Source organism: Thamnophis elegans, chromosome 3, assembly GCF_009769535.1.
Source record: "Thamnophis elegans isolate rThaEle1 chromosome 3, rThaEle1.pri, whole genome shotgun sequence".
Taxonomy (NCBI): domain Eukaryota; kingdom Metazoa; phylum Chordata; class Lepidosauria; order Squamata; family Colubridae; genus Thamnophis; species Thamnophis elegans.
Window position 1 is genome coordinate 53,100,983 of NC_045543.1, and position 12,895 is coordinate 53,113,877.

Here is a 12,895-nt window from a genome sequence, read left to right on the forward strand (position 1 = left end):
CATGGGAGTTATGTGGATGCTGCTGCTTAGTTTGAGACAATGATGACTGCCTTGGTTAATTTTCCTCCCGTTCTCCACTGTATCCTCAGAGATGCTGGAAGAAGCAGGTTTGCTGGATAGAGAGACAAGCAAAACTAGGGTGGCCTTATCTCGTAATCCAGAAATTCTGGAAAAATAGAAAGTGCTACAGGGCAATCCCAACATAGCTCTTTCTGACTGTCGAAAAGACTATAGAATGGAACACAGAACCTTTTCTTAAAGCTGATTTTTGAATAAGGTCCATTTTATCTTTCATTAATCATGGACACATGACCATTGTTGCTCTTCTGTAGATTTTGAGGCTCCCTTGCATGGGCTTCTCTGTGAGTAATACATGATCAGATATTTTTGTTCGCTCAGAATCTTCTTTGCTAGATCAGCATTTTGAAAAGTTGTGTGTGTGTGTGTGTGTGTGTGTGTGTGTGAAGTGGGCGACATCTCATTCCCATCAGTGCCCACTGCCAGCTCTCAACTACCCAACTTGAACACAAAACATGAAATAGGGGCGAGACTTTTACCCCTGGATGGTTAGTGTGTTATGAAGCCAGAGGAACAGCCTTGAAATATCCAGGTAAGATGACAGACAAAGAGGATAAAGTAATTTTTTTGGGGTTGCCATTTTGGTGTTTTTGTTAGAGAGCTTAGCTACTTTTCTCACTTTGGAAACTGGTGAATGAGGGTGGTGGTGGTGGGGTTTATGGAAGAATTTGCATAATCTGATTAACTGGAGATTATCCAAGGGCGTCTGAATGGCCTCCATGTGCTTGAGCTAAAATCTTTACTATTCATAACTCTCACCATATTGGAGAGACTGCACCTGCAGGCTGTCAAGACCTTCAAGATCTTGGGGGCTGGGGGCTGGGGGGACGCAGCATGGAGCAGTGAGGTGGCCCATCAGAGTCAAATGATCTGATGTCGATGCAACCTTTAATTGATCTGTTTGGATTATCCTAGAGGATGCAACAATAAAAGCTTGGATGAATACAAATGAATGCAGGTACACTGCTATTCCAGAGATGATGCCCGCTTCAGACATGTATTTAGGCAAGATTGCGATATCTGCTGTGTTCCACACTCTTGGTTTAGAATGTGACTCTGGTTTCTTTTAGAAGTTGGCTAGGCATAAAAACATAGTTTATGCTTCATCCCCCCCCCCCCCTTGTTTTTTTTTGCAGAGAATGGAACTAGCTAGGCTTCAAAATGATATACAGGGAACATTTGTGAATCTCTTCCTCCACCAGAAATGTATGTGTTGGTTGGATTGAGATTTCTTTTTTTTTTTTTTTTTCGTTTTGGAAATGAGGAAAAATTGAAATGAGTAGGTTTATTAACAATTCCAAAACACACAATCAAATAAAAAATGAGATATAATGTTAATATTGATCTAGATTCTGAAATCCAGACTCAATCTTCCCTGAAGCCTACCCACCTTAAATCCAGCATTCCCAAAGGCCTAGGAATATGAAATGACAGAGAGGGACAACATGAAATATTCTGCTATCTGTGTCTCAGATTGTGCTAATTCTAGTCCTCTAATATAGTACACTTCTGATTTTGATATATTTCCAATTTTGACAGAATATTTCTATACTTAGTAAAGAATTCTGTGTTAAACATGCTTATTTTAGTAACTTTAAGAGGAATGTAATTGCTATACCTTTTTTACATCAAAAATCACTCAAATTAAATTTGCTTTCTCAAAGAAATATATCTGAAACCATTATGTGTCAATTAGTTTGTTACTGCTAGTTTCTGAAATGGTTCAGCAATATTTTTGCACTGATACTGGATTATCTAATGGTACTTCTTTCTTCAGTTCCATTGGTTTGATTATCTTTTGCAATTCAGAAATCCAGTCTGGATCATCATCTGCTTCAAAATCCGTATCCAGAATCCGTTTACTGCGAGGACAATAATTGCTTATCAACATTTTAGCTTCTTCTCTTTTTCTCCTCCGAAAAATTATTTACTCAGAGGCTTTTAAAATGGCGCCGAGCAGGCTGGTTTCTCCGGTAATAACGAACACTTTTTGCTAATTCTCACAAGACTTCAAAAGAATTGAAAAGAATTCTTGAAAAGAATTCAAAACAAAAGAGATAGCTTATCACATGTTTTGGTTTCACAATAGAAGAATTTTACTCCTTCATTAACTTTGCTTATTTGGAAGTTAAATGGTGATGAATCTGTTGAACGGTCTTGTTACAATGTTTACTCACTGAAATTTTTGCCAAGCCTTAAACTTCAAAATAAAAGCCTCCTTACTTAAAGCTGCATATTTGGCAATAGAGTTTTATTAACTGCAGGCAGACAAATTTTGAAATGGCCTCAAAACCAAATATTAACTTGAAGTCGTCACCCTCTACTTCCAGGGGCACATCCTCAGTGCCTGGCACAAAGCTGCAGCCTCCGCCTCCTACGCCCCCTGCTGGGGATGTGTTAACGAAAGAATTTTTTCTGAGTAATCTAAGCGAGGCTCTTAATGCACAGACAATTAAAATGGAAGATAAATTTAGAGATAATAGAGAGGAGAGAAAAGAGGAAATAAAAGAAATGAAAGAAGAAATTAAAAGTGAAATTAAAAGTGAAATAAAAGGACTTAAACAGGAGTTGTATGAGAAATTTGAGGCTAAGGTTGATAAAATTAGAGATGACATGCTGAGTCTTGTAACTGTATTAACAGAACATATTTCTGGAGTGGAAGATACTCTAGAGGTTCTTAATGATGCCAATGCTAACTTGACATTGAAAACAGAGGTGGTGGAACAAAAAGTGGAAAATGCTGAAAAAGAAATTATTATGATACAGTACCGACAAATGGAGTTCGCATTAAGAGTAAGGGGGCTGCGTGAGGAGAAACAGGAGAACCTGAAACAGATCCTATCGGAAGCTTTTGACCGCCTGATGGGAAGACCAGGGACCAACCAAGGCTGGCAAATTGACAAAGCTTACCGCGTTAACTCCTGGCTGGCAAAGCAGAAGCAGCTTCCTCGAGACATCGTTATATATTTTACTACAAGAGAGTTCAGAAATATGGTACTGCAAGCGTCTTATAACACTAAGCTTCAAATTGGCGGTAAAGACCTGGCTGTTTTGAAAGAGATACCACCTCAAATGTTAAGAGCCAGAAGAGATTACGCTTTTTTGGTCGAAGAACTCAGAAATCGTCAGATACAGTATAGATGGGATGCACCATTCGGCATCATATTTACATTTGATAAGCAAAGGTACCGCCTCAACTCTGTATGGAAAGCCCGAGATTTTTATTATAATATATTGAAGGCCGGACACCCTGCACCATCTGGACCTAGAGAAAGACCACAAGAAGGACAGGATAGACAGCAAACTATACAACCACCAGACAAGATGGAGCATCTCTCTTCTCTAGAAGTGCAAGGTGCTATGGAACCAAGACCTAGCCGCATGACTACTAGACGTATGGAGAAACAAGCTAAGAAGCAACAGCGTCAACAATCACCGGCCATCGATCAAGGAACTACAACAACAAATCTGGAAGCAGTGGGAGGAGCTAGACCTAAGGTCAAACAGGCCATGCAGGAAGCTCTAAAAATGCTTCAACCAACCAAAGATGACAACTAAGATCTTAACATGGAATGTCAACGGACTGAACTCTCCACAGAAGAGGAAGAAAATATTTCATTATCTTAAACAGTTTAAGAACGATGTAATTTGTTTGCAAGAAACTCATATTAAGTCAACTGATCAAAAATATCTGATCAACTCAAAACTTGGTCAACATTTTGCAGCTTCTGCTATGGAAAAGAAGAATGGTATAGTTGTATACTTAAGAAAAGATATGAAAGCTGAATTAATAGAAGCAGATCCCTTCGGAAGATATATTGCTTTAGACTTAATCTTAGAAGGGAAAAAGACATTACTTTTGGGAATTTATGCTCCCAATCAACAGCAAGATAGATTCTATAGAAATCTTCATGCTAAATTAGTACAGTGGGACTATAGTTCCTGTATACTATTGGGTGACTGGAATGGAGTGATAGACACTAAGAGAGATAAGAAGATTTCCCGCTTAAATACCAAGATGCGAGCAAAGTTACCCAAATCTTTCTTTGACATTATGGATGATTTTGAATTGAGAGATATCTGGCGAGAAAGAAATGCAGAGGAATATGACTTCACTTTCTTCTCGGACAGGCATCAATCCCTTTCAAGGATTGATTTTATTCTAATCACTAATGATTTGCTTTCTAGGGTCAAGAAAACAAAGATTGCAGCTAGAGTCCTTTCGGACCATAACCCAGTTTGGATGGAGTTGGGAAGGGTAGTGCAGGCAAGAAGGTTTTGGAGACTGAATGAAAATTTATTTAGATATGAAAACTATATTAATGATTGTAAAAAATTACTATCTGAATATTTTGTTTTGAATATGAATAAGGGTACATCTATGGAATTTGTATGGGATGCAAGCAAAGCGTATATGAGAGGAGTTTTGATGAATATAAATAAAACACATAGAAATAAGCAAGGGTTAAAACGAACAGAACTGGAAGAGGAAATTAAGAGAAAAGAGCTGGAGTTAACAAGGAAACCAGACGATACAAAGGTTAAGGAAGCTATTAACATATTAAAATCTCAATTTGACATGTTGATCTCTGACCAGGTAGCTACTAATTTATTATATGCAAAACACAATACTTTTTGTAATGCAAACAAACCTGGCAGATGGTTAGCTTATCAGATTAGGAAAAAAAGGAAAACTCGAAATATATCTAAACTGATTTACAGAGGGAAGGAGGTGTTCCAACAGGAAGAGATTCAAAAGGCTTTCTGGGAATTTTTTACAGAACTGTATAAAGGGGATAAAATTAATGGTTTAGACATAGACAAATATTTAGACAAGGAGAAAATACCTTCAGTTAGAGAAGAACACAGGCAAAAATTGAATCAACCAATAACCTCGGGGGAAATCCTGCAGGTAATTAAGCAATTAAAGCCAGGGAAAGCACCAGGTACAGATGGCTTGACAGCGGTTTACTACAAAAACTTACAGTTAGAAATGGTAGAACCTCTTAGAGAATTATTTAATATGATTCAAACGGAAGGTAAAGTCCCTCCATCTTGGAAGACAGCGTTTATATCTTTGATACCCAAAGAAGATCAAGATACTACTCAACCCAAAAATTATAGACCCATTTCATTACTGAATGTAGATTATAAAATTTTTACTAAAATATTAGCAAATAGGTTAATGTTGGTCATTCAACAATTGATACATACGGACCAAACAGGTTTTATACAAGGGAGACAGATGAAAAGTAATGTTAGATTAATTATTAATGCATTAGAATATTTGGGAAAGAACAACCAGATCCCTGCTGCGTTTATATTTTTGGATGCTGAGAAGGCCTTTGATCGAGTTAATTGGCAATTTCTGTTGAAGATACTGCAAAAAATGCAGATAGGAGATAATTTTTTACAGTCAATTAAAGCAATATACCAACAGCAAACAGCACAAATCATAGTCAATGGAAGTCTAACAGACTCTTTTCAAATTGGAAAAGGTACAAGACAGGGCTGTCCTTTGTCCCCATTATTGTTTATTATAACTTTGGAAGTATTGTTGAATAAAATACGGGGCTTGGATGGTTTAAAAGGGATCAAGATTAGGCAGCAAGAATATAGAGTCCGCGCTTTTGCGGATGATTTGGTCATAATATTGGAACAACCGCAGGAATCCAGTATGGTTTTAATGAATATGATTAATCAATATGGTCAAGTGTCGGGCTTTAAAATAAACTTAGGAAAAACCAAAATATTAGCTATAAATATGAATATTAAACAAAAGGAAGAATTAGGAGTGATGCTAGGATGTGAGGTAGTTAAAAAAGTCAAATATCTTGGAGTTAACATTTTAACTTCAAATGGGAAATTATATAAGTATAATTATGAACCACTTTGGCATAGCATACAGACAGAGATGAAAAAATGGGAGAAATTGCACTTATCTTTGCTGGGTAGGATAGCGGCAGTGAAAATGAACATTTTACCAAAATTTTTATTTCTCTTCCAAATGTTACCTATACTTAAAAAAGATGCGAACCTTTTAGAATGGCAGAAGGGTATCAACAAATTTGTGTGGGCAGGAAAGAAGCCGAGGGTAAAGATGAAAATAATGCAAGATGTACGTGAGAGAGGAGGATTGAAACTACCTAATTTAAAACTATATTATGATGCAGTGGCATTATCTGCAATTAGTGATTGGATTCATTTAACCAATGATAGAATATTGAACATTGAGGGACACGATCTGGTATTTGGTTGGCATGCTTACCTGTTATTCAACAAAAAATTGGATAAGACCTTTAAAAGTCATATTTTAAGAAATGCTTTATTGCGGGTCTGGAAGAAATATCAATATAAATTAAATGACAAGATACCCATGTGGGCAATTCCTAGACACGCAATTGAAAATATGAATACAGCACAAAGACAGGACAGAATTACTTACAGACAGCTTCTTACCTCGGAAAGGGGGGTATTACAATTAAAATGTTTAGAGGTATTAAAAGAGGAGAAGGTAGTTCAAACATGGTTCCAGTATGGGCAATTACAGGCTAGGTGGAAAATAGATCAAAAAATTGGTTTTATTCAAGTTGAGGATAATCTGTTTAAACAAATAAGAGATCAAAGCTTAATGCATATAAAGAGGATATATAATGTATTAATACAGATGGATTCGGAAACAGAATTAGTTAAAGATTGTATGATAAAATGGGCTCAAAATATTGAGGAACCAATAATGTTGGATACATGGGAAAGAATCTGGGTAAGAAATGTGAAATTTACACAAGCTCAAAATCTGAGAGAAAATTTTTACAAGATGTTCTATAGATGGCATTTAGATCCTAAAAAGTTGGCTTCTATGTATCCGAATGTACAGCCTAAATGTTGGAGGTGTGGTTCTCTCGATGCTACATATTATCATATATGGTGGACCTGCCAAAAGGTTAAGGCATTTTGGATAAAAATATGGTGGGTCATGCAAAATGTTTTTAAAAGAAGGATAAAGTTTAGTCCTCAGTTATTTTTACTAGGTATATGTACTGATTTTACAGTGGTAGAGACCAACTTGACTCTGCACCTGATAACTGCAGCAAGACTGTTGGTGGCGCAATATTGGAAGAAGGAAGACTTGCCTACAATCCAAGAATGGACATTGAAAGTAACAAACTTAGCTGAAATGGCTAAAATATCGGCATATCTCAAAGATCATTCAAATGAGAGATATAAACGAGACTGGAAAAAATGGATTGACTATATACAAAATAAATACGGGACTAAGAAATTCCAGTTAGCCTATGCTTAAGATCAGAAATGATTTAAACTGTTAAAAGTCAGTTCAGTAAGAAGAAGCTAAGGTCAATCTAGAATGTCATTAATTTCTTTATTTCTTTTTTCTCAATAGATTTTAGACTGTGTTAGTTAAAAATCCATACCGTGTACGGGTTCTGGGAAGTCGGGGGGGGGGGGGAAGGAGGAGGGGGGGTGGGGGGGTGGAGGGAGGGAGGGATACACACAACAAAAAAAATTGTACTTTAATGTCTTAATGATTGACAAATGATGACATATTTGTTTTTTTTTTTTTTTAAACAAAAAAAAAAAAAAAAAAAAAAGAAAAAAATCCGTATCCTCTTCATCTGATCTAGGTTCAAGTCTCTCTGCATCCTCCATAAAAGTTTCACCATCTGGTTCATCAGATGTGTTGTTCTCTCCTGTGAGTGGTCCTCTCAGTAGGTCATCTGAGGCTGCTTTGTAGATAGTGTATGTCTTAAAAGCTAAGTTAACATCGGCGTTGTGAAGAATATTCATCAAAGTCTGTGAAGGTTCCTTATCCCACTGTTTACGTTTGACATTTTCATCATATTTTCTCACAGAGCCACCTGTGTCCTCCTTGGTTGCAATACTGGAAGAAAGTAAAGGTGCATTTTCTAAAATTTTGATCACTGTACTGCATCTTCCTTTTTCCCATTTTTGTCTATGATGTTCTTTTTGATCCACACTTGTTTTCTTCAATTCCATTTCACTGAAGTTCTTGGAGATGACTTCTGTCTCTGAATTCTTGCTTCCTGCATACGTACCATCCTCCTTCTCTGGTAATGACGATTGTCCAATACATTTTGCCAGGCACTTTCTTGCAAGAATTGTACTAGCTGATGGGCGGTACTTGGGATTCATCTTGAACATCTGCTTTATCAAATAGTGAAGTTCATAGCTATAGTGTGATGGAAGTGGATTGTAGTATCCTTTACATGTCTTAAGTATAAGATGTTTCCAACTCTTAGCCTGAAATGGATGTTTTAAGGTACACAGCTCATATAAAACACAGCCCAGAGACCAAATATCACTTTTATTGTTGTATGGCAAATTCTCCCAAATTTCTGGAGGCACATAATAAGGGGTCCCTACATATGAACAAGCATATAGCAGTAGCAGTAGACTTATATACCGCTTCATAGGCCTTTCAGGCCTCTCTAAGCGGTTTACAGAGAGTCAGCATATTGCCCCCAACAATCTGGGTCCTCATTTTACCCACCTCGGAAGGATGGAAGGCTGAGTCAACCCTGAGCCGGTGAGATTTGAACCGCTGACCTGCTGATCTAGCAGTAGCCTGCAGTGCTGCATTTAACCACTGCGCCACCTTGGCTCTTATGCCCCATATGCCATGGGGCTTTTAAGAAGAACTGCAGATCCAAAGTCTCCCAGTTTTATTTTTCCATTTTGTGTGAGAAAAACATTCTTTGATTTGATGTCTCTGTGCAATATATGTTTCTCATGAATATAATTTACACCCAAACATATTTGTGCAAACCATTTAAGTATCAAATCTTCAGGAAACAATTTCCCCTTCTGAAATTTAATCTTTTGTAGGAGATCTCCGCCCTCACAATATTCCATCACTATATGCAAATGTCCATCAGCTTCAAAAGAGTCTGCATACATTACAATATTTGGATGATTCATTTTAGCCAATATTATAGATTCATTCCAGGACTTTTCTATATGGAAGACAGACTTGGGAAGTCTTATCTCTTTCATTGCATACTTCTGTCTTGTGCTTTTATGCTGGACCAAGAGGACTCTACCAAATGATCCTTCCCCAAGTTCCATTAGTACATTGTAATTCTCCATGATAATCAAACTGCTTCAGTTTTTGTCTTCAGAAAGCTTAGCAGGTTCAATGTTTCCTTTCACCAAAATTTCCGGCTCTGAATGCCGTCGCTGGTCTGGGAGGCAAAGGACACGAATTGTTCCAACCCCTCCTTTTCAGGGACGGGAGGGCGGAGGCTGAACGTCGTGAAGAAACCTCAAACTCATCCCTGCATCCAGCTAGTAATTCTCACCCTCCATTCCAGTTCGGGGAAGCCAGTTCCGCTGAGAGGAGAAAAGGGAGCTTTTTTAGCTCTTTTGACTGAGGCAGACGTAAAGTAGGGATCCTCTTCTTACTAGGATACTTTAGATGCACGCAACCGGCTCGCAATGGCCCTCTCCCTTGCGACGGCCGCCCGCTCCCCGGTGGCCTACCGAGACGCTGCAAACTCGGATCGAGCGATTCTTTGGTTGGATTGAGATTTCAATCCTTATCATTTTCTAACCCACCATGAAGTTTTTCAAAAGAGAAATCTCAATGAAACACACGCATATGTGAATGCCAATAATCCTATGCAGTCATAACCATATAATTATACAGTAGATGAATAACTTCTGAATAAACCTGCATAGCATTATGAACCATAGTAGAGAAAAGGAATTAGGAAAATGGTTGTCAACAGTCATAATCTCTCTTCAAACCATGATTGTTAGCCAAGCTCCTTATGAAAATATTACTGTATGTAATATCTCTAGGCCTTCTGAGAAGGATTACCGTACATACTTCCTACAAATGTTGGGTGACATTTTCATCCTGTTTGGGTGAGAAGGCTGGGGAAGATGGGAATTGTAATTCGGTCCTGGAGAACCCCAACTTCTTCAATCTAACATTTAGATTGTCAAGTCTATTCTACAGTCTCTGATATCTTCTGATAAGGATTTTGAGAAACAGCTGAAAAGAGTCATGGATTCTTGGAGGGCTGTTTCCTCCACAATTTCTCTTACATTTTAGATCTGTGTCCTTTGTAGAAACCTGAAACGGTTCATATATAAGAGCAAGTCTTAATTTGGCTCTCAGGCTTGCAGGTCTAGCCAAAGTTTGTCAGATTAGTAGAAGAAATTATATGGCAGAACCTGAACCATGGCTAAACAGCACAGGAGGGGAAAAAAATCTGAGGTCCTTTCTATACTGCCATTCTACAACCTTCCGAAACCTTTTCAAACCAATCTATGGCTCCCTTAGCTGTAGCTGAACTTGAAACACTAGGAACCCCCTCACAACTTCTTTGCAGCGGAACAATGATAGAGGGTAAAAAAACAACCCTCAAACGACAACCTGAACCTTCAGTGTACTAAAAAAGGGGAAAGCTACCATGGTGAGCTTCCAGTGTAAAAATGGATGAACATTGAAATGATAATGTGACCGGATCAGAGGTGGTATTCAGCCGGTACTCTCCGGTTTGGGCAAACTGGTAGCAGCAACTGCGGAAGGCCCTGCCTACTCACCGGACATAATGCACGAGAACTGCGCATGCGCAGAAGGTGGATGCGCATGCACCAGTGATGGGATTCAAATAATTTAACAGCCGGTTCTCTGCCCTAGTGATTTCTTCCAACAACCAGTTCACCAAGATGCTCAGAAACTTAACAACCGGTTCTCCCGAAGTGGTGCGAACTGGCTGAATCCCACCACTGGCATGCCCAGACGTGGCACGTGCACTCACATTTGCGAACCGGTAGGGAAGATAGGTAAATCCCACCGCTGGACCAGATATAGACACTCCCACATAGCCAAGAGAAGCGAATGATATTGCGAATGCCACAAATCATAGACGTCAGATGTTGGAACACAAATATATAACGGTGGCATCTATGTGATGTCTTCATTGTATGATGCCATCACTGTACATGTATCATTATGGCATTACAGATAGTCCTTGATTTAGGACCTGAGTTTCTGTTGTTAAGCAAGAGAGTTGTTAAGTTAGAAACACGTGATTTTATGATTTTGTTAGCCATGATTCAGAGAATCTCTGTAGTTGTTAAGTGAGTTGTGTGGTTGTTAAGTAAATCTGGCTTCCCCCATTGACTTTGCTTGCCGGAAGTCAGCTGGGAAGGTCACCAATGGTGATCACCTGACTCCATATCCCATAAATGTCTTTGTAAGTGCAAGGATTGGTTGTATGTCACTTTTTTCAGTGTCATTGTAAACTTTGAACAGTCCCGAAACGAATGGTTGTAAGTCAAGGACTATCAACACCACAGTTTTCTATGGATGTTGTTCATACTGTAGTGTGTGAACTCTGCAGGGAAAGAAGAGGTTCTCCTCAAGGGGGAAATGGCTTATTTCTCAGCAAAGTTTTTTTTTTCCAGGTTCAAAAGTTTTATTTCTTTTAAAACAAACATTTCATTATTCCTCAATCAGTAAGACATCCGAGTACAATTTTTTGTGTGTCAAAATAGTTCTAGTTTACCACCAAATTCTTGTCTAGCCTAATGTATACCCCTCCCTCCCTCCACCCTCCTCCTCCCCCCCCCCGACTTCCCAGAACCCGTACACGGTATGGATTTTTAACAAACACAGTCTAAAATCTATTGAGAAAAAAGAAATAAAGAAATTAATGACATCTCTACATTGATCTTAGCTTCTTGCTGAGCTAACTTTAAACAATTTAAATCATTTCTGATCTTAAGCATAGGCTAACTGGAATTTCTTGGTCCCTTATTTATTTTGTATATAGTCAATCCATTTTTCCAGTCTCGTTTATATCTCTCATTTGAGTGATCTTTAAGATATGCCGATATTGACTTCCGGGGGAGGATCCTGTCGTCGCCGGGGGCTCAACGGAGCTCCCCTCAGAGTTCTGGTCTGTATATCTAAAAGATCTATAGATATCTCCCCTTTTAGGCAGAAAGGGGCAGGGAGGAGCTCAGTCGTTAGAATCTCTTTGAAGTTCACAGCCTTTTGTCTTTTGCTGTGAACGGAGAAGAGGTTCAACACAAAGCTGAGCTTTTTTTTACTCCAGCCAGATCTTCTCAGCTGTTTTTTTTCAGCTCAAGGCAGGTCGTCCTCCCCCCCCAGAACAAATCTAAGCTATTTAAAATCGGTCCGGGCAGCGACCATTCCTGAAAACCTTTTTTGTTTATTATTATTCAAAATACCAGCTTCAATCTTACAAAAAACTCCTTTGTTTAACTGTTTTTCAAAATGGCGATTTTATAGCCTTCGCAGTTGATATATTTAATCAGCCCTGTTTTCCTGAAGACTTCTCTTTACTAATTGTCAAAGTTTACTCAAAGTATTTTATTGTAAATCAAGGTGTGCAGAGACTTTGTTTGTTCGCTTTTGTTCTTTTATAATGCCTCCCAAGTCAAAACATTCTAAGCATTTTCTTAACAATACATCCCAAGTAATCGCTATAAAGCCACAGTCTTTGCCTTCTATGCCCCCTACTGGAGATCTGTTAACGAAAGAATTTCTTTTTGAAACTCTCAGAGAATTTAGAGAGGAAATAATGCAATTTATTTCAGAACTATGTGATAAACCTGATGCCAAGATTGCTCAAACAAAGGAGGGCACCATCGGAGTTATAACCGCGATGACAGATTATATTGCAGGAATGGAGGATAAATTGGAACTTTTGGAACAAGCCAATTTTAATCTGACATCTAAAATCGAAATGTTGCAACAGGAAATTGAAAAGGCAGAGAGACAACTTGTTATGACAAATTA

At 38.3% G+C, this 12,895-nt stretch overlaps 1 protein-coding gene across 1 annotated transcript; it reads right to left on the minus strand.

Moving 5' to 3' along the window:
• Positions 1-1,560: 1,560 nt before the first annotated feature.
• Positions 1,561-9,611, minus strand: LOC116505316 (serine/threonine-protein kinase Nek3-like). The gene is made up of 4 exons (XM_032212481.1): positions 9,598-9,611; positions 8,733-9,447; positions 7,706-8,495; positions 1,561-1,928 (listed from the first exon to the last, which is right to left on the minus strand). Exons 2-4 carry the CDS (start codon positions 9,202-9,204, stop codon positions 1,802-1,804), a joined length of 1,389 nt encoding a protein of 462 aa, XP_032068372.1. The 5' UTR covers positions 9,205-9,447; positions 9,598-9,611; the 3' UTR covers positions 1,561-1,801.
• Positions 9,612-12,895: the final 3,284 nt, after the last annotated feature.

Coding starts and splice junctions, on each gene's coding strand:
- LOC116505316 (XM_032212481.1), bottom strand. CDS start 9,204: ATGGAGAATTACAATGTACTAATGGAACTTGGGGAAGGATCATTTGGT. Junction 8,496..8,732: donor TCTTAAAAGCCCCATGGCAT/ATGGGGCATAAG, acceptor TGCTACTGCTAT/ATGCTTGTTCATATGTAGGG. Junction 1,929..7,705: donor GAACCTAGATCAGATGAAGA/GGATACGGATTT, acceptor TAAACGGATTCT/GGATACGGATTTTGAAGCAG.